The sequence below is a fragment of the Trichomonas vaginalis genome, chromosome IV (assembly GCF_026262505.1).
Source record: "Trichomonas vaginalis G3 chromosome IV, whole genome shotgun sequence".
Classification (NCBI taxonomy): Eukaryota; Parabasalia; order Trichomonadida; family Trichomonadidae; genus Trichomonas; species Trichomonas vaginalis.
The window spans coordinates 29638420-29659031 of NC_067206.1; the positions used below are offsets into that span (position 1 = coordinate 29638420).

Below are 20612 nucleotides of genomic sequence, written 5' to 3' on the forward strand. Positions count from 1 at the left end.
TAGTTTTAAACAACAATGAAAAATGAATTTTGAAAAGTGTCTATCGGAGAAAAAGTGTTGTAAAAAATTGTTATTCCATATAAAATGGAAAATATTGATTAGCTTATGTATTTTATATAAAGCATCTTAACTTTAATTGAAAATAAAATATTACTCACAAAAATTTATATTTGTCAGAAATAAAAAAAAAATGAGCGGGGTAAAACAGCGTGCTTTTTGTGACATCCGTCCATCAATGTTGAAGAATCCATTACTCGTTCGTAATAAAATTGGAAAAGCAGCGCCATCCACTCATGATCTTCCTCCTTCAGACTATCGTTACGGATGCAAAACGAATATTGGTGAAGGCGTAAAAGAAATGTTCCAAAATTGGGAGAAAATTGAGAATCCAGAAGAAACTCAACCTGATTCTTCTAGAAGAAAAACTGAATTCAAACCAGGAAATGATTATATCGCAATGAATCGTAACGCGATTCGTCATGGATGCAGAACATCAAAAGAATTTAGAGAATTTCAGCTCAAGCATCCTGTGATGAAGAAAGTAGTAGATTCTGACTCCAAAATCGAATCAAATCAGAATTTTCATACGAGAGTTGTTAGTATGACACACGGCATACCTACACCAGTTACTTCGGAAATGAAAGAGTGTCTTACATGGTACTATGGCCGCGAAGCAAAAGAAAGAGCTTTGGCAAAACGTGCGTTAGAAGCTTCAACAAGGGCCAGGGCCAGCACAGCAACGACAAGCTCTATAAGATCCCGCGCTACAAGACCGACAAGGGCATCGATCGGTCATACTAAAGTTTGTTACGTGGCTCCAAGAGAATCTGATACATTCAAGATCAAACGATTCGCTGACATTGATCATTATGCAATTGTTGATTATTGGGATTGATTTTATCATGCACGTGTTTAAATTTTATCAATTTTTGTACTATATCAACAAAAATTTATTAATTTGATTAAAATTGAATTTCGAATTGTTTTGAAATGTCTTACATTTACGCATTCGCTATATATAGCAATCAAAAATCAGTCATTTTGACGACAAATGTGTCAAAATCGATTTTTTCATCAAAAGATGAAATAAACAATGGATTATGTAATAAAAATTGGAAATATATTAACTACATCTATTTATTCTATAATAAAACATTTCAAATCTTACATGATTAATTTTAACAGCAAGAAGAGTTTTGATCTGATGAATTGATCTTTTCTACTACTGGTTGGCTTAGTGATTTGGTATTAAGTGCTGGCAATGAAAGAGAAGCGCATCTCTGAAATAATTCTTCAATGCGATGGCCTGATAATGCAGATGTTTCTATGTAAAATTCAGCATTGTTCTCTTGAGCGAATTCTGTTGCTTTTTCGTATGTGACTTGACGATTTGATAAATCTGATTTGTTCCCAACTAAAACGAATTTAACATTTACACCAGCTCGTTCGCGTAATAAAGATAAAAAGTTTGGAATTACCGTGAATGATGCCATATTTGTTAAATCAAATACTACTATTGCGAGTCCTGCTGCATTAAAATACATTGATGTTAAGCTTCTATACTTTTCTTGTCCTGCAGTATCCCAAATATTTAGAGATACTGTTTGTTCATTGACTTGAATATCTAAAACAGCATTTGCAGCGCCAACTGTTGGCTTAGTGTCTGATGAAAACGTTCCTCTTGATGCTTTCATTAAAATACTTGTCTTTCCGACAGAAGAATCACCTATTAATACAACTTTTACTCGCATTTAGATTTCTAAAGCAATTGAAAATGAATTCTAATTTATCTTTGAACGCATTTATTGATTGAAAAATCAAATTTCGAATAAGGGTTTCGTTTTGCTAAAATTGTCACTTTTATAGCATATTTGTTTTGGCAAACCCAAATTTTAGCTAAAAGTGACAGGGGAAAAAAACGTTTAGTATTAAAAAAAAGACCGATGAGAGCTTCGTTCGAAATATAGAGGGAACTGAGAATGCGCAACCATTCTCAGGGAATATTGGATGCTATTCCCGTTCCCTCTGTATGGAAAATTGAGGTTTTCAAAGGGAGTTAAAATAATATCAAATTTATACTAATTTACTTCAAAATACAAAAGTATTTGACAGCTAAAATTAGTTACTTTAGCAAGCCTATCAATACCCTTTTACGATTATTGCTACTTTTTCGAAATAAAAAGTAAAAACAAATTTATACTAATTTACTTCAAAATACAAAAGTATTTGACAGCTAAAATTAGTTACTTTAGCAAGCCTATCAATACCTTTTACGATTATTGCTACTTTTTCGAAATAAAAGTAAAAAAAATTATACTAATTTACTTCAAAATACAAAAGTATTTGACAGCTAAAATTAGTTACTTTAGCAAGCCTATCAATACCCTTTTACGATTATTGCTACTTTTTCGAAATAAAATAAATTTATTATCAAAAACCTTTTTTTTCTTAGTAAAAATAAACGAAATTTTTTACCTTATGAACTTTTGATGGAAATATGCAAATTTAAAATAATAAAGAAAGCCGCGAGCGAAGCGATCGGCTTAGTTCGAAGATTTTGATTCAAATCTTTGCTGATCTGTAATTCGCGGAAGCCGCGAGCGAATCGAGCGGCTTAGGTCTAAGATTTTGATTCAAATCTTTGCTTATATTCCTTAAATTCTTTATGAAACTCGCAACAGTTCCATAAAAAATTTTAAATTCTAAACTGTCGAAATTACCGATCGGTAATCACACCCTTCATGAGTGTGTCACTTTTTACAGGCGTGTCACTTTTAGCTAAAATTACCCCTACTCTATTTGTTTTTGGATGTTTTGCGAAACCAAAAAAAAAACTATGATATACAATGTGTGTGTAAAGAAAATACTTTATTTACTAGTTAAAAAATCATTTGGTATTGATCAAGTTATTTTTTCTGGATAAGATATTATATGGATAATTGGATAGAAAATACAATTATATAATCTTGTACCTGGTTTAATTAAGCTAATTGTCATCAGAAACTTGTAATTTTTATGAATTTCAGATTTTCTTTTCATTACTGCTTTTCTTAATAGGTCAAGTTCTTATTTACGTTATAAAGTATGATATTTACAAATATCAAGTTATCGTGTTTTTTGAGAAATTATGAGAAACAAACAAAAATGAAAAAGATAGGAATAGCAATGAATAGTGATGTGGGTATAGAAAATGTAAGAGATATGAATGCAAAGCAATCAGTATTTAGGACATTGACCATAGATTTCGAAAAAAAAATGCTGCATATTGAGCGAAAACTATGATTATATTATAAGGCTGTCATTTAAAGCATAATGAAACTATTCCCTTTTCATTTTAATCGAATAAGATAGTAAAGATTTTTGAATTAGCTAGAAACTGATGAGATGTTTTCACAAATCAGATTTTTAATCTCTATAATGCATAATTCACTCAATATCTCAATTTTGATATTGCGAGATATTTTTGCTATCGGTTTCGCAATTTTGACACAATAGCAAGAGGGTTCTATAAGCATTATTATCAACGTAGAATCTGAATATCATATCAGAAAATGTCGCAAATCTGACATTTACCCGACCAAATAGCAAAAATAATTGAATACTTTTCGCAAAAACTTTAAAAATTGATAAAAATATGAAATATAGATATTAAAGAGACTTTTTATATAATATTCATAAAGATTTTCCAAAAATATGATACCGCAAAATTAAAAAAGTGACGTCTTGAGTGGAGTCAAAGGTCGAAATTGCTAGCTAAATGTTTTTTAGCGAAATTGCGTATTGTACGTTTTTTTCGCAAAACGAAACCCTTATTCCGAACTTAAAAACATAATATTCATAATTTTGACCGAATACTTTCAAAAATTGAATTATATTCTGAAATGTAACGGAAAGTTATAAAATTTTAAAATATTGGAACTTATCCTATGGATATCATTTAAAGTTCTGTCCCGTTCGATAACAACGGCTTGAATCAAATAAAAATGACATAAAATTTTCTAATATGCTTAAAATAACAAGATATGAAAAAGTAAAAACAATCGCAAAAAATTTTAAAAATTTGTCAAAAAAAATTAAATCAAATGAAAAGTCTTCCCCTCAAAGTCGTACTAATTGGAGATACACTTGTAGGCAAAACTTCAATTGCCACCAGATATGTTAACGGGGATTTTAACGAAAGCTACAAAGGAACAGTTGCTGCAAATTTTTTGCATAAATTAGTTGAAATCAATGACTATTCCTGTGATTTGGCTATTTGGGATACCGCTGGACAGGAAATATATCGTACCCTTACACCTAATTATTACCGAGACGCAAATATCGCAATTATTGTTTTCGATATCACCTCGATGAATACATTCAAGCAAGTCAAATCATGGATCAATGAAGTAAAAACCAATGTACAAGATATAATTATCATGGTTGTCGGAAATAAACATGATTTAGAAGCGAACAGAGCGGTTTCCATGGATGAAGCAAACGAATTATGTCAGAGTTTTGGTGTTGAATACGTTGAGACGTCAGCTCTTACAGGATATGGTATTGATATTGTTTTTGAAACTGTGGTGATCAATTACATCAAGTCTATGAATCAGAAATCATTTAAATTTGATACTCCTAACCGTGTTGATCTTAACAATGAAAAATCTTCTGAAAAAAATAAGAAATCTTGTTGTTAACATGATCGCATCTTAGTCACTCAGATATTATCTGTCTGATAGCTATTATTCATTCCGATTAGCTATTTCTTGTATTTACTGATATAAAATTATTTTGTATTTTTTATTTTTGTTTATGAAGTATTAAAATGTTGAATTACGGGCAATTTATTCATGTTTCATTCAGAAAAGTTCGGTCGAACCCTATTTATGTATATTATTTCCGAAATTTATTTTTTCATTTGAAAGATTTTAAAAATTATTAGTTTCTGTACTTATAATACATAATAATATATTTAAAACGATTTTTATAAAATTTACTTTTCATGTTGCAACCATATAAATTTAAGCTATCATAATGAACTCATATGAACTTCATTAGATACCAAAATTGCCACATCTGTATCAAATGGATATATTGTTTGTAATAACTTTTGTTTGGTTAATGGAATTATTTGATATGTACGTAAGAACAGCATCTCTTGAAATTGTTTCATTTTTTGTGTTTCGATTTGTAAACTAAAAAAAATCTAAAATTCATATATTTTATTAATGACAACAAATATCAAATGCTTGTCTCATTTTCTGGTCTAAACAAGCAGCAATTGCTTCCCACTCCCAATCAGCAGTCAAATGCGCTTTCATTGAGTGGAGAGTTTCGATGAAAAGTCTTTTTGCCTCTTCATCAGTTTCTTTCATCGCTTTCGCCAAAAGAACGATTGCGACGAAGAATCTCTGAGTATTTCTCAGTATCTGAGCACATGCAATCTGAGAAACATTCCCTCTGTCCGTGTAATTCACAAAAATATTCAGCCAATCAACATAAAAATTGACAATATAATAACTGTCAAAACCGTTTCGATCTCTTATCCAATTTATGAATCTATCAGTTATAATTTGATGCCTCTTTTCATCTGTTGCCACCTTTGAGATCATCCTTTCTCTTATCTGCATCTGGATGTCAAAAATTTCGAAACTGTCAGATTTTTCAAATTTTTTGACAATTTTTGTAATAAACTTAAGAAGATTCGAATTCTGGCTGGCCAAATTAGCAACCAAAGGAGATATCTTTTTGATTATATATATCATTGGAGGAGATTCATAATCACCATCAGTTATTCTCAAAAAGCATTCGATCACAATAGATCTGATTTGACTCAATTCTTCAGTCAACAAAATATTTTCAAACAATTCAGAAATCGACTGAATAACAAAAGGATTCTGTCTGTAGACTAAAACATTTTCTATATAATAAGAAAGAGACTTCCTGAAGAAGTTATTTCCAAATTCAGAACTTCCAACGATTAAAACGGTTGTCATCAATCTGAAACCTCTTGAAACTGACGACGGCGTCAAATTTTCCATGAACTTCGAAATGAGTTCGTTGAGAGGCGATGTTTTGCCCGGAATGTATCTCTTTTGCGAAATAGTTTCCGGCAGCAAAATTTCTGAAAAGTTGTAGTATGGTAACGATGTCAAACCGCTAACCGCCATGTAATCTTTCATTAATTTCAATTCCTGGAATTCCAGCACGTGTATTTTGGAGAGTTCCCTGAATGTTACTGAAACGAATTCGAGGGACAAATCCTGGTTGGACTGGATGAAAGAGAAAATAAGTTTTCGGAGTTCTGTGTTATTTGAATGAGTCTGTTTCAAATAAACATTTACCAAACTCAGAAGGAAATGTTTCCTGTTTTTGGAGTATTCCTTTTTCAGAAGATTAAGCAAAACAGGTAGAGATGTGGAGCTGTCGTCGACAAGTTCAATAACTCGTGATAAAACTCGCATTTGATTCTTTGTCACTTTTTCTGTCGTCATAAGTTGAGAAACGAAAGCGTTAAAATTAGAAATTGCCTTTGTGATCAAACCATTTTCACGTTCAGTTCCTGCATCATTTGGACTGAATTTTGACAAAATATTTTTCATTATTTCAGTCTTTTTCCATTTTTCCGAATGTTCATAAACAAAACTAAGAAAATCAGGTGGAATATCGAGTTTCTCGAAATCAATGGCTTCATTAAAAATAATTGAATCAAAAATGGCGGTTTGAAAAGTGACTTCATTTCGAAAGTGACAACTTTTCTGACAAACCGTTTGTAAATCAACTTTTTTGAATTTTTCCTGTTTTATTTTCTCTTCAAACAGTTGGAGATCCAAGCCAGACAAGTTCTGCCTGAAAAACTCAATGTCTTTCTCATCTTTTTTGTCACTTTTCATGAAAGAATTCAACAAATCCGAAGAAGAAAAAGACAAATCCATTGTTGTGAATCTTTTGAACTCGTTTTCGTAGATTTCTCGCAATCCTTGGTGTTTCGTCTGACTAAGGATGCAAAAAACATGAATTTGATCTGCTGACAAACCGTCAAACAACTTCAAAATACTTTTTGAATATTTTTCTTTGTCACTTTTTGTCAAAAATGTCACGAATTCATACAAATCATCAGCATCTATTTTCTCTGGATTCTCTACAAAATACAAACTGTCAGAAGTGATGTGATCATTAAATTCATCGTCATTTATGTCAAACAATGCCAATTCAGCCCATTGTGCATGAATGTGAGGTGAACTGACAGAATTCAACTGTTTGTGAAGTTTACAAATTATATGTAATCTTTCCTCGTTTGAGAACTCTTCGAAATGTTTTAATAAAAAGTCAGAACATGTTTGAGGGAAGAATCTGAACATTCTTTCGACGACAGACCTCAAAAAGTTTCTGTCGATAATTCCGAAAGGAAGGGAGAGGATGAATCTCGTTGCTGAGTAGACAGGCTGCAGAACAATTTTGTTGTCGACTGAGCCTTTCTCAGTGATGTCGATTGTTCTGTTCATCAGGAAACTGTTTGTTTTCTCATATATCGGCTGTGCAATTTCGTTTGAAATCGTGATTCTCCTCTGAGAGCCAGTCAAAATTGTTGTTGTCGCGTGGATGACAGCAACAGCTGAGTCAATTAGATGCCTCATTTGTGGACAGTTGTTTGAAGACAAGTCAAAGAAAGAGAGAATAATAAACCAGTAACTGATCAGTTCTAAATCATTTGGAATTTCTAGTTCCATCAAAATACTAGGTAACTCTTTCAAATGTGAAATATCATGGTAATAATTCTCTGTAAAATGATTTCTGTCATGTAAATTTCCAATTTTGTCATTTTGTAAAGTTAAATGGTCGGTGTCACTTTTTGTAATATTATTTTCTTCTGATTTTTCATTTTGAGACGATAAGTGGTCGGTGTCACTTTTTGAAATGATCGTAATATTGTCACTTTTTGTGAAATTAATTTTTTCTTTATTTAGTTCATTTCTGAGTAAAATTTCACTTAAAATTTTGAGGTGAAGTGACAAATTTTCATTATCAAAGAAATCTGTATCCAAGAGCACTTCACTTGTCATTTCGTAGAAGTAGTACTTTGACAGATTGACGACGAAAGGAATTGCTTCATTCGAAAACTTTTTATTTTTGTTTTTCGCGAATTCCAGGGCCATTTTTCGAACTTTCTTTTCTCCGTCGTATCCAAACGCTCTTTTGAACAGTCTGTGGTCGATCTTGAAGTACCTGAGGATCTGGGAGTACTCGAACCACGACATATTACTGCTTGTGAATATGATTCTGTACAAAACATTCGAAAAAATTGTGTTTTCACTCTTAATTAAAATGTTATTTGCACAAAAACTGATGCAGTTGAGGACAGATGAGTTCTGAGATGGATTGTTTTGCGATATCCTGTCGATTATGCTGATTGTTCGTTGAATAATGTCAAGAGAATTGGTTTTTTGTGTTAATTTGCCAATATTCTCTAATTTCGAGTTGAAAATCGCGGAAGAATCGGATTCTTTAGGTTCCAATAGGTCAAATGGTAATGGTAGTAAGAAGAATGTTGGCTCGTTTTTGTATAAATGATAATTAATTTTGATTGATTTTTTATTAAGTGTAAAAACTAATGTATCTGGCGATTCTTGAGTTATTTCGAGACCGTCATTGAAGACAGACAGTATTTTGAAGCAATCGCTCTTGAATGCCAGTGAAGATTCTTGATTTAAGTAATCGAACGCAGAATTCTTTGGAATTGAGAAGTCAAAGCTCTTGTCAAAGTCATCTGATGTAACAAGGAATGCTAATATTGTGATATAATTTTGATTCCACTTGTTTTCGTTTCCAAATTGTAATAAAAGCTTTGTAAGTTGTGTTGGAGCACGTGTCATTAGTTGGGATACTGAGTTCAATACAGTTCTGCTTGGATTTTTGATGTATTGTGTTAAAAATGCAGCAAATACTGTATTAAACCAATAATCTCCAAGCCAAGGTAAATTTGATATAACGGATGATAATCTATCAGATGATAGTGACGATGCTTGAAAGAAATAATGGAAAATAGGCGTTGTATTTAGAAAATCTTGTAATAAAATCGGAGCAATGTAATTTGTTAAATACGCAAATGTAGCAACAATTACATAAGCACTTGATGAATCTAAATCGCATTCGTTAATTACATTTGAAAACGATCTGCAGATAATTTCTGGATAAAATGGACACATCTTCATCAGAAAGATTGTAATTGTAGTGTATGATGTTAATCGTACACTACTAAATTGACTGTTTGCTAAATGAAAAATGGCGCTCCAGAATTTGGAAAAATACGACACCATTTTTTCTTCTTCGATGTCTAGAACTAGTTTAGCAGCTAAATCATGTTGTATACTAACTAGTTCAGTTGTTATTTCTTTTTGATTGTCACTACGTACGAGTGCCTCGATACGTGTGACAATCTGATCCATTTGCGCAATTTTATCTTATGATGTCGAGACCCAGGAAAATAGTTTTGTATTGGATAGCCTTGAATTTATACAGATTGAGAAATAAATTTTCCATCAAAAAATCTGAAGAAATTCTATTGTCTTGAGGAATGATTAGGAATTAAGCTATAATTATGATTTACTACATGAGTATATGATAAAAACCATAATTATTCGACAAAATAATGCTTTTTCAAAAACAAAAAAAAATCCGAAAATCTTTTTGTAAATAAAATATTGTTAAAATTTTCTTATTTTTTTTAATTTTTATGATTTTTTGGATTTGGGAGTGATAGTTATATTAGGAGTATTTTTCATTTAAAAAAGAAATAAATCAAATTTATCAATAATACAAAAATTTTTTTTCATAATTTTCATTATTAGTGTGCATAGAGATGTATCTTACAGCAATTCGTCTTTTAAATAAAATTCATTAGCAATGAACAGATCTATAAAAGAGATATTATAGAGATTAACTGATTTTGAAGAAACAATTGATTATTTTGAAGAACTAATCTATATATTATAGACACTTTAGAAAACATATCTTATTACATGACTAGATTATCTCAGAAGCATTTCTTTTGAATCATTCATTTCATCACTTCAAAAATTGTCACTTTTTATTATAATGTTCTTTTCAATCGCTCTTAGAGCAACAAATAAGCTTGCTAATTTAGATAAACCAGAATATTCCTCATTGCCAAGAATAATATTCCCATATTATCCAAGAATGACTCAGCAAATCAAAGCTTTCAAACATTTTGAAAAAAGAACTCAAGATAACGAAACATTTGTAACAGTTTCAGTTAACTGCCTTGAAGAAAGAACATTCTGCTCAAGGTATAAACTCCAAGCCGGACAAATTTCAGTTTCACTTCACGACCACGAGCATCCAGTAAAAATTTCACGCAAGATCGACGCAGAAAACTTAAACGAAATAAGCCAAATCGTTTCTAATCACGGATATCTAACAATCGACACTCCAGAACAAATTACAGCAATTACACAGAATAAGCCTCTTTTCATGCTTGTTTCCCGTGCTAATGCAGGTGATCTTGAAGAGAAGAAGCCTTCTTTCGAAAAATTGGCTATTTCTAACATTGATTCAGGCTGTATTTTTGCATTTGTTACAAGTCCTTATTTATATGAAAAATACGCTCACTACCCATACATCTCATTCGTCTTCATCCATCACGACGGTAAATTTACCTCTTATCGTGGAGATTTTTCGATTGAAAGTTTACAAACTTTTGTTTCACATCATGCTCAACCATTTATGGGCCATCCAGTTGCAACAGATGCCACAAAGATCGTTGCAGTCGGAAATGACGCTTATTTCAAGCAAATTTCAGAAAAATTAGATAAGATCGATTTTTACGTTCCTTCATCGTATTTGAACACAACAAATATAATGAAGGCTGTTCCGTACCTTTGCAATGGCAAATACCAGTGTCTCGGCATTTTCAGACCAAATCAGTTCAAATTAGTCCTTATAAACGAAACAGACATTGCATCGGCTGATATCAGAATCTCCCAGTTCGACTCGTTGTGGAAAGAAGTTCCTTTCGCTGAGAAATTCAAGATAAGAGCTGCAATTTGTTTCTTGTTCTACAGAATACAGCTTTTCATTGTTTGTGGTATACTTTCAGTCGTTTCTCTCTTCTTCTTTGTTTGGATGGTCGATAGTTCAAGAATTATCGAATTTATTGATTGAATTTTTTAAAATATTTTGTGAATGGAATAAAATCATATATACTAACCATATTTTACTTGAATTTTCAACTATTTGGCATAAAAAATTAAAGATAAATCAAAATATAAAAGAAAATTTTTAAAAATCATGATTTTGGTATGATATTCTGCATTTGTAAAGGCTAGTTAATTATCAGGCACTTTTAAATGATATGTATTTTGGAAATATTTGGCATATTTAACTCAATAAATCATGCGTATTAAAAATGAAGAGACAGCAATCATTGTACAAAGCTTTTTAATCAGAGTTAAAGATAATTTCTGCTCTTCGCTATGAAAACACATCATGAAATAAAATTTTGATCAATAAACATTTAGTAAAGTCAGATTGTACTATAGATTTATACATACTTTAAGATATGATTTTAGAATTCATGCTTTATTTACTCTGTTGTAAAACTTTAAGTTGTGCGGGCTACAACAAAAAAAATTTTTCAACAAAATGATTTTCGAAATTTTGTTGATCAAATGGACTTGTGTTTCTAAAGATTGCAGTCGACAAGAAGCAAATATCGAAGTTTTACAAGACATACATGATCCCCATTCAAGCAAAATCACAATAAAAGCAAGCAAATTAATAGGAAATCCAATATCAATGCCAATGTTCTATTTCAGAAGTGATGTTGGCCATTCAAACTTACAAAAATCATTTCCATTAGCACATTTTGATAAATTGGGAGGTTCAATTTATCAAATCGGCTTTAGAGGCATTGATTCAAACATTACATTTGATAATCAGCTTTACAAACTCTTAAAACTATCAGATGAAAAGGATATTATCAAAACAACAACAGATTTCAACAGAAAATACAAAATTGACCAATTTTGGTTGGAAAGCAGAGCAAATGACATCAAGGAAATCGCTTTGCAAGAAGGAATACCGAAGTTTAATATACTTGCAATTGGAAAATCCGCAACTTTAATTACTCAACAGTTAATGTTACAATTTCCGGACATTATAAACAGAGTTGCCCTTGCCGATACATCAGTACCGTCATCATACAATACAGAAAGCACATCAGATTTGATAGAAAGGTATTTTTCGGCTTGTTCGAAAGATCCGAAATGTAAACTCACAAATTATACATGGCCGCCACAAAATATACCATCAAGAATTCTTTTTACAATGAGTGTCGATAAAACAAACTTTATTTATCAGACAGAAACTAATTTAAGAAAATATTCTACGGCACCCAATGCTTTAATTGTCATGGACTCGATTGCACGCAATTCTACATCAATATACTTAGCGTATAACTACATTCCAGGCTTTGATGAACTGAAATTTTCGTTGGCCGAATCAATTTTACATTTTTGTATGGAAGATTCCGATAAATCCTCATTCTTCTTCCAAAAGATACGCAATGCATGCAAGTACATGCCGAAAATCCAAGGGTTACCTCAAGGAAACTTCACATCTCAGATTCTTCTCGTAAGTGGCGAATACGACCTTCCTTCTTTCCCCACAACATTGAAATATCTGCAGGCAAAGTCCGAAAATCCCAGCAAAGTGGCCGTAACTTATTACAGGAACTCGACATCGAATGAAATCATCTTTAACCCTGTAGTTTTCAGGGAAGTAATGAGTTATTTGAATTTCGGATCAACAAACTTTACTTTGAGTATAACTTCTGGCCCAATTAACTGGAATCCTTCTTGGAATCCAAGATTTGTAATTAAAGGCATTTTTACAATTGCTTTCTCGATAACTTCGATAATTGTTGTCATGATGATCCTTAATTTGAAGAGTATTAATACAATGAAGAATAATGAAGAAGAATTAGAGAGATTGTTGAAGAAACATGATGAAGTCCACTCTATAACAACAAACAACAAGAACCCCAAAAAATTAACCACTCAAATTAAGAAATCGAAGAAGAAATAAGAATTTTATTTTGTATTTCATCGATTTATTGATTTTCATACTAAAAATTAATTATGTTTGTAGATGTATATAATATTAAACCTTAAATCTCTACTTTTAGAAATGATTTTTTCTAATTTACTTCAAACTTTGTTGATAGATCAAAATTAATGCAAAAATATATGTTTTTACATCTATGAGAGTGAAGAGAACCAATAATATAAGAGTTAATTTCCGGTAACTTTTTTGAAATCTTTCATTTGAAGAAAACATAAGTAGTTGGCGGACTTAATTACGCTAAAAAGATTTCTTACATATAAATACAGATATACTTAGAATAATGATAGTTTTTATAAAAAAAAATTATGGAAAAAAAATTATGAATTTTCCCGAACAATCTCGAGCAAGGAGGTCGGAGATTTGTTATAGGGATATTCCCTTCTGTAGTTATTACAAATAAAATACAGTTTATTCATACAATTTTTTCGATAAAATCACTTATGAGTGTTCATACCTGTAAACATCGCATCGCGGAACCAGTTACGACAGTCCTCGAGCTGTGACTTCAAAGACTGATTAAGGCTTTCTGCTTGGGCTGCTTTTTCTTTGAGTGATGTGAAAAATTGACGTAGCTGATCATTTTCGGTAGCTAAATCGTGACCGCCTGTAGCAGGTGCTTGCCTGTTGACAGGTATTTGCTGAATTGGTGTCGGATTTAATGCTGGCATCTGCTGAATGTTTTGATCTACATTTTGGAAGATTGATGGCTCGAATGTGGGAGATCCCGAGAAGAAAAGGCTGTCTGCATCGATGAATCCGGCGGCGAAACTTTCGTCCTGATCAAAGTCGAAATCCCAGCCAGACATTTAATAATAATAATTTTTTCATTGGCGGTTATCCACTTTTCAACAATGAAAATACGATCATTTCGGTTATCCCGATGAATTTCTCCCTCGTTTTATTTGTTTTTTGTATTAGTTATAGATCAACATTAACGAATATTTGGTTCTAGATGGATTACACATCCGAATGACAGTTTTTTGTTAAATTTGTCAGAAATCAAATTAATGAAAGAAATATACGTTATTAACAAGTGCAATCTTGTTTCTCGAATAAAATAAATAAAAAATCCAACAATGAACAAATTGAAGATAAAAGTATGATACAAGATTTTTATGAAGTATTCTTATAAACCACACATTAATTTGCTTTTAATGAGCTTCTTATGGTCATATAACTGATTCAAATAATTTGAATCTGATTTTAGAACTGATTGATGATTAGAATACACATTATCGCATCATTATATTGTGTGAATGAATTTGCAACCATTTACATGCATTTATGCTATTCATTCAATCGACTTCCATTATTTGTTGAATCTTTCAATTTCTCACTCTTCTCTTGGTATGGATCTCAATTTGTGGTATATGTGAGTAATTCTCAAGCGTTAAAATGCATAATTTTCTGATTTCCTAATTTCATATGATTAATTTTACAAAATGCCCATATATAACGAATTTTTCGCTTATGGCCATTGCGTTTGTAACATTTATTTCATAAAGTAATCATAATATTTGCACGTTAATTCAAAATGATCATCAGACTAAGATATTTTAAATTTAGCTGCTTGTTTAAGTAAACAACGTTAATCTGCGTGATAATTTGCAAATTAACATATATTATCAAAATTCACAATTTTTTACAAGAATACATAATCATTGTGATGCATCGTATGCCTATACGTCATATATATCATTGATACTGTGTAATGCTTTGCTTTATAGCTTCGAACTTTCATGGCCATCTTAAAAAATAAAATGCATATTTCAGTACAAACAACATAAATTCGATCAAAATAAAACTTCTTTGACTAAAATTTCCATTCAATTTTGAAAACATAACAGCAGTCAAAATGTCAAAAAAATTAACAAAAAAATTTTTATTCATTTTTCAACAGACATCCAAAACAAATGTTCTCATCAACAGCTCTTCGAATGCAAGAATATGATGATACAAACCCAGAACTCTTCAAATTCCTTGTCAGTTCACGAGGAATAACTTACATTGCCTTAGCCGGGTTGTTTGTTTTCATTTCGGCAACATTAGTATTAAACTTCCTTGGTGAAACAGCTATTATGTACTATGGTGTAGCTGTTCTCGCTTCATTCTTCTTTATTCGTCACATTGTTGGCGAAAATAAGATCAGAATGTCATCTCAGATCGCTGCTAATCATGTTAAATGTCAATAGATTGTTTTTATAATAAATAGTTATACGAACTTATAAAATTAATTTTCTTTTATATTTTTTTTTTCATGTGATACTACTTCAATATCTTATAAAATTATTTCACCTTTAAAATACCTTTCATTTCTTTTGTTTTAGCAACTTTAAAAGGAGTTTTTCCGCTTTTATCTTTTGCATTTCGATTTGCTTTGTTAGCAAGTAATAGCTGTGCAATTTCAACTCTTGAATTGAATGAAGCGCAATGCAATGGTGTACATCCATTTTTATCCTGTGCATTTATTTCGCATTTTTTCTCAATAAGTAAATTTACAAAATCAAGGGAGTCATTTTCGGCTGCATAATGCAGAGGTGACCTTCCCTGTTTATCTTTCATGTTGACATTTGCTTTATTTGCAATTAGAAGTTTTGCTATATCATAACGTTTATAAATTGCAGCAAAATGCAAAGCTGTTTCATGCTGATTATCTTTTTCATTTACATTAATTTTATTGTCAATAAGAAAAGTTAAGATTTCTAAATTATTATCTATCACAGCGTAATGAAGTGGAGTTCTTCCTTGATGATCCTTTGCATTTAGATCAAAACCGTTTTCTTTCAGTATAATCAGTACATTTATATCAGAGGCAAAATGCATGGGAGATAATCCATTTTTCATGATTTTTTCGCAGCCATTTTCAAGTAAAAAACTTACCATTTCTAAGCAAGAATATTCTACAACCGAAACCAAAGGAGATTTCTTATTTTTATTTAATGCATTTATATCTGCTCCATTATCAATCAGAATCTTAGCAATTTCAGTTGAATTATACATTGCTGCAAAATGAAGAGGAGTATTTTTATTTTTCCCATGGCAATTAACATCTGCTCCATTCATTATACAGAATTCTGCGATTTGTGGTAGTCCAAATACAGGACAAGCTAGTAAGCATTCGTCAAATAAATCTCTTTCGTTCAAAACATGAATGAAGATCTTCAAATTATAAAATTCAACAATATCTTCTATTTTAAATTTAAAATTATCGATCATGTATATTGTCATCTCATAGTTATGCGAAATTATAGTGTTTTTGAAGCCTTCATTATTCATTTGCTGTGTTTTAAGGCATTCTTCAATGATTTCTTTGTTTTTACCAATGATACTAAATTCCAAACATTTTTCTGTAATTTCTGCGTTCAAACTTAGCAAATAAAAGAAGCAATCATGAGAACCATAATAACAGCACCATTCTATTGGCTTGTATTTGATGTTCTGGTCTTTTATTCGTTTGTTAATATCAATTTCATCAATTTTGGATTTAAGTTTTTCGACATCATCAAATAAAATGATTTTTAATAAAGAATCATCAGGATAAATGTTCAAAATATCATCAATTGATTTACAAGAGATATCTTCTTTGCATTCCCAATTTGTTTGATGCGTTTTTATTATCAGATTCTGAAACATTTCGCTAAATCTTTCTTTTTTAAGATGAATTTGGTGTTTTTCAAATAGCAATGTGAATAATTTCCAGTAATCTTTAATATGAGATTTATTGTATTGGGATGCTTTATCAATGCAACAAAGAATTGATTGAAAATGTAACTTGTATTTTCTAATCAAGATTTCTTCAATTTTATCTGCCACGATATCAATGCCAGGTCCATTCATCTGAAATATTTCATTCATTGTTGTAATATAGTCACTAAACTCTTCTTCATTAATCATTATCTAGGTAAACTCGAGAACCAAATGAAAAATAAAAAAACTGACAGAATTGTTTTGGTTAGGACAAATTTTTATTGCCTTGGGTTGGAGAAAAACTACTGTATTGTTTTTGGATGAACCTCAAAAAGTCACCCATAAGAGACGACACTTAGTGAATATATTCATGAGAAATTCTATTTCATCAAATTCTCACTATGATGGATGTGAGATTATATCTTATCATAGGGCTGCTCGGACATATTGCTAATGAAAGATGTTTTAAATTGACAACAAATTGAAAATTGAATTCTATTTCAATACATGATGATTTGTGTACGATATCTAACTACCATATCAAAAGTAAGTTATTCTCGTTATGTTATTAGTTTATTAAAGGAATTGAAATCAGAAAACAGATATCTGTTTGAGTAAAGCATTTTCGCATAATAGATTTCTCATCTTCATTCATGGGAATTTAATTTTCATATACTCATAATTACTTTTTTTATTATTTTTTTTTATGAAATATTTGTGCGGAATTGAACTTGGAGGAACAAGTTCTTCTGCAGCAATTATAGATGAAGATGGTAAATATGTATTAAAAGAAAAGGGTATCACAGCCGAAAACCCAGCAACTTTGATTTTAACTCTATCAAATATTCTGAGAAATTCCAGCTATACATGCGAAACATTAGGAATTGCTTCTTTTGGTCCATTGAATGTGGAATCAGGTACAATTGGCAAATCTCCTAAAAAAGGTTGGTATTATTTTCATGTAAAAGCTGAGTTCAGAAAATACTTCCCAGACATACCTATTGCAATGGAAACTGATGTAAATGCCCCAGCATATAGTGAATTTATTGAATTTTCAAAAAAGAATAATTCGATTAAATCTTTAGCATATCTTACAATTGGTACAGGAATAGGCCTTGGCTTATACTCTGATGGTTCTATCTATCACGGACGCCTGCATCCAGAATTTGGCCATACTTATATTAAGAAATTACAAAATGATACATTTTCTGGTGTTTGTCACATCCATGGTGACTGTGCTGAAGGTTTGATTTCTGCTTCAGCAATTTCAAAGAGACTTGGAATTTCCATGTATGAAATTCGAGATATTCAAAATGATCATCCTATTTGGGACCTATATGTTGAATATGTTTCTCAAATTGTTGCTAATGCAGCATTAGCTTACTCTCTTGATGTATTCGTTATCGGAGGAGGAGTTACAACAGATCCAAAGCGAGGATTCCTCTACGATAGGATTTATTCAAGAGCAAGTGAACTTATTAACGATTATATCCCAATGCCGCTTGTTGTTCGTCCTCATTTCGATAGAGATGCCGGACTTATTGGTGCAACTGTAATTGCAAGGAGAAAATTCAACAAGATCAATGCCAATAACGATAAGTTATTCAGCCAGATCTTGTAAATAAAATATTTAGTTCAATTAATTTTATTTGATTTTTTTATATCAAATGAGCTGAACAAAACTCAATTAATCCAACTCACTATATCATAAATCCGTTATTCCATTACTCCTCTGATTGTATTGAACTCATAAACAAAGAAATTATTCTCTATTGTATTAGTTTGAAGCTCAATTTTTGGAAATTTTGATTTTTGATTAGATTATAGTGTAATTACAAAATAATTTTACTAAAATTCTTTGAGCGCAAAATTTGTGTCTGACAAAAATGGAGGAGGATTTAAAGTTCTTTTGCCACCTTTGCGGGCTTGTTGATACAAAATCAATTCAAGCAATGGAAGTTGATATGGAAAAGAAGCAAAAGGAGAAAGCAGAAAAGAAACCTCCAGTAAATGAAGAAAATGTTGATACACCAGAAAAAGCTGAAAAGGATGCTGAAACATCCGAAAAGAAGCAAAGACCAGCAAAAAGACAAAATCAGAAAGAAAAAGGCAAAGATAAGAAATTCGAAAAGAAAGATAAAAAACCATTCGATAAAAAACAGAAAAATACAGAGAAAGATGACGAAAAGGAGGAAGATCATCAGGAAAAACCTGAGAAAAAGAAGAAATTCGATAAGAAGAAAGAACCAAAGCAGCCTAAAGAGAAAAAGGATGAAGAATAAGCTATACAGTATTTGATTTATAGAAATAAATTATGGTTTTAGATTGTAATATTCAAATAATAAGTTCTTATTTTTATCAATGTATTTTCATTATAAATGAAGATCAGACGAGACTCTTTAGTTTAGAGTAATTGAAATTTTGCTTATTATACATATATTTTGAATATAATATAATGATCAAAGATATCTTATGAAAAATAAATGAAGATATATGAAACTTTATGTGTACATTAGTTTTAAGCATGTTTTCAATCTAAAATCTCGTCTGAATCATAGGATAAGATAATAATGTCTCAATTTGATATTTTTACATATGAAAATGCATACTATTATGTTTGCAACCCAAATTAGATACTCGTGTAAATATCAAATATTTAAGTATTCGTGGTATAGCTAATAATTTTTGAACTGCATTTTATATATTTTTGTTTATAAATGGGCGTTTATAAATTATTTAGATTATATAATGGATATATATTTTAAATATTTGTTTAAAATGCTTTATTAAGACGATTATTTGTGTGGCTGTCCTTTGAATTTGAGAAGGTTTGTTTGGGCCTTTCGTAATGACAACTGCCGCCAACGCTGATCGCGAAGCCGTGATCAAGATGATGCTTGCTGCCAAGGTTTACCTCGGATCCACAAACCTCTCCTTCGGAATGAAGCCATACGTCTTCACATGCAGAAAGGATGGCACACACGTCATCAACCTCGCCATGACATACGAGAAGATCAAGCTTGCTGCTCGTATGATCTACGCCGTCGAAGAACCAAAGGATGTCCTTGCCATCTCCACAAAGTCCTTCGGTACACGCGCCGTCCACAAATTCGCTGAATTCCTCGGCGCTAACTACGTTGAGCAGCGTTTCACACCAGGTCTCTTCACAAACTACTCAATCAAGAACTTCTGCGAACCACGCCTCATGATCGTCTGCGATCCAAACACAGACTCCCAGGCCGTTCACGAAGCCGCCTACGCTAACATCCCATGCATTGCTCTTTGTGATACAGATGCCCACCTCGACTACGTCGACTGCGTCATCCCATGCAACACAAAGAACAAAAACTCCATGGGTCTCGTCATGTGGCTCCTCACACGTGAGGTTCTCCGCCTCCGTGGTGCCCTTACACGCACACAGGAGTGGTCTGTCCTTCCAGATCTCTTCTTCTACCGTGATGCCGCTGATGAAGCCAAGATCGCTGAGGCTCTCGAGGCTGAGGGTGAAGAGACAGTCTCTGAAGAAGGCGCTATCATCAACGCCGCTGTTCCAAAGGCTGAAATCAAGGCTGGCGCCACAAACGAAGAGTGGGAGAACAAGCAGGAATGGGATGCTTAAACACAGCTCTTCTTAATTAATAAATTATCTCTAAAGATTAATTTTGAAAATTATTAATTTTTTTAATACAATTCATATTTTGACTTCTGTTTAAGTTCTGTAATGGTTGGAAAATTTTTAATACATTTTTGGACAGTTTGTAATCAAATTTTGAACTGCGATGGAAAAATTATGATTCATG

At 31.6% G+C, this 20612-nt stretch overlaps 12 protein-coding genes across 12 annotated transcripts, besides 3 other annotated features; 8 read left to right on the forward strand and 4 right to left on the reverse strand.

Moving 5' to 3' along the window:
• Positions 1-168: 168 nt before the first annotated feature.
• TVAGG3_0191640 (protein of unknown function (DUF4483)) lies at positions 169-1114 on the forward strand (the record flags this gene model as incomplete). The annotated part of the gene is made up of 1 exon (XM_001316434.1): positions 191-895. One exon carries the CDS (start codon positions 191-193, stop codon positions 893-895), a length of 705 nt encoding a protein of 234 aa, XP_001316469.1.
• Positions 1115-1178: 64 nt separating this feature from the next.
• TVAGG3_0191650 (GTPase protein) lies at positions 1179-1751 on the reverse strand (the record flags this gene model as incomplete). The annotated part of the gene is made up of 1 exon (XM_001316433.1): positions 1179-1751. The coding sequence occupies one exon, from the start codon at positions 1749-1751 to the stop codon at positions 1179-1181; it is 573 nt and encodes a 190-aa protein (XP_001316468.1).
• Positions 1752-1878: 127 nt separating this feature from the next.
• Positions 1879-1908: a terminal%2Cinverted (terminal inverted repeat of MuDR-3_TvMULE3 transposon ID:TVAGG3_0191660).
• Positions 1879-2796: a mobile genetic element.
• Positions 2767-2796: a terminal%2Cinverted (terminal inverted repeat of MuDR-3_TvMULE3 transposon ID:TVAGG3_0191660).
• A 1269-nt stretch (positions 2797-4065) lies between these two features.
• On the forward strand, positions 4066-4854 carry TVAGG3_0191670 (retrograde vesicle-mediated transport, Golgi to ER; the record flags this gene model as incomplete). The annotated part of the gene is made up of 1 exon (XM_001316432.1): positions 4083-4679. The coding sequence occupies one exon, from the start codon at positions 4083-4085 to the stop codon at positions 4677-4679; it is 597 nt and encodes a 198-aa protein (XP_001316467.1).
• A 353-nt stretch (positions 4855-5207) lies between these two features.
• TVAGG3_0191680 (uncharacterized protein) lies at positions 5208-9428 on the reverse strand (the record flags this gene model as incomplete). The annotated part of the gene is made up of 1 exon (XM_001316431.1): positions 5208-9428. The coding sequence occupies one exon, from the start codon at positions 9426-9428 to the stop codon at positions 5208-5210; it is 4221 nt and encodes a 1406-aa protein (XP_001316466.1).
• A 649-nt stretch (positions 9429-10077) lies between these two features.
• Positions 10078-11211, forward strand: TVAGG3_0191690 (uncharacterized protein; the record flags this gene model as incomplete). Its single annotated transcript, XM_001316430.1, has 1 exon — positions 10078-11163. The coding sequence occupies one exon, from the start codon at positions 10078-10080 to the stop codon at positions 11161-11163; it is 1086 nt and encodes a 361-aa protein (XP_001316465.1).
• Positions 11212-11316: 105 nt separating this feature from the next.
• Positions 11317-13172, forward strand: TVAGG3_0191700 (uncharacterized protein; the record flags this gene model as incomplete). The annotated part of the gene is made up of 1 exon (XM_001316429.1): positions 11644-13086. One exon carries the CDS (start codon positions 11644-11646, stop codon positions 13084-13086), a length of 1443 nt encoding a protein of 480 aa, XP_001316464.1.
• Positions 13173-13250: 78 nt separating this feature from the next.
• On the reverse strand, positions 13251-13966 carry TVAGG3_0191710 (uncharacterized protein; the record flags this gene model as incomplete). The annotated part of the gene is made up of 1 exon (XM_001316428.1): positions 13560-13931. The coding sequence occupies one exon, from the start codon at positions 13929-13931 to the stop codon at positions 13560-13562; it is 372 nt and encodes a 123-aa protein (XP_001316463.1).
• A 1060-nt stretch (positions 13967-15026) lies between these two features.
• Positions 15027-15407, forward strand: TVAGG3_0191720 (uncharacterized protein; the record flags this gene model as incomplete). Its single annotated transcript, XM_001316427.1, has 1 exon — positions 15039-15317. The coding sequence occupies one exon, from the start codon at positions 15039-15041 to the stop codon at positions 15315-15317; it is 279 nt and encodes a 92-aa protein (XP_001316462.1).
• A 4-nt stretch (positions 15408-15411) lies between these two features.
• TVAGG3_0191730 (spectrin binding) lies at positions 15412-17019 on the reverse strand (the record flags this gene model as incomplete). Its single annotated transcript, XM_001316426.1, has 1 exon — positions 15412-17019. The coding sequence occupies one exon, from the start codon at positions 17017-17019 to the stop codon at positions 15412-15414; it is 1608 nt and encodes a 535-aa protein (XP_001316461.1).
• Positions 17020-17212: 193 nt separating this feature from the next.
• On the forward strand, positions 17213-18433 carry TVAGG3_0191740 (ROK family; the record flags this gene model as incomplete). Its single annotated transcript, XM_001316425.1, has 1 exon — positions 17519-18433. The coding sequence occupies one exon, from the start codon at positions 17519-17521 to the stop codon at positions 18431-18433; it is 915 nt and encodes a 304-aa protein (XP_001316460.1).
• A 228-nt stretch (positions 18434-18661) lies between these two features.
• On the forward strand, positions 18662-19230 carry TVAGG3_0191750 (uncharacterized protein; the record flags this gene model as incomplete). Its single annotated transcript, XM_001316424.1, has 1 exon — positions 18765-19094. The coding sequence occupies one exon, from the start codon at positions 18765-18767 to the stop codon at positions 19092-19094; it is 330 nt and encodes a 109-aa protein (XP_001316459.1).
• Positions 19231-19331: 101 nt separating this feature from the next.
• TVAGG3_0191760 (Chain A 40s Ribosomal Protein Sa) lies at positions 19332-20486 on the forward strand (the record flags this gene model as incomplete). Its single annotated transcript, XM_001316423.2, has 1 exon — positions 19661-20431. The coding sequence occupies one exon, from the start codon at positions 19661-19663 to the stop codon at positions 20429-20431; it is 771 nt and encodes a 256-aa protein (XP_001316458.1).
• Between the last annotated feature and the right edge of the window lie 126 nt (positions 20487-20612).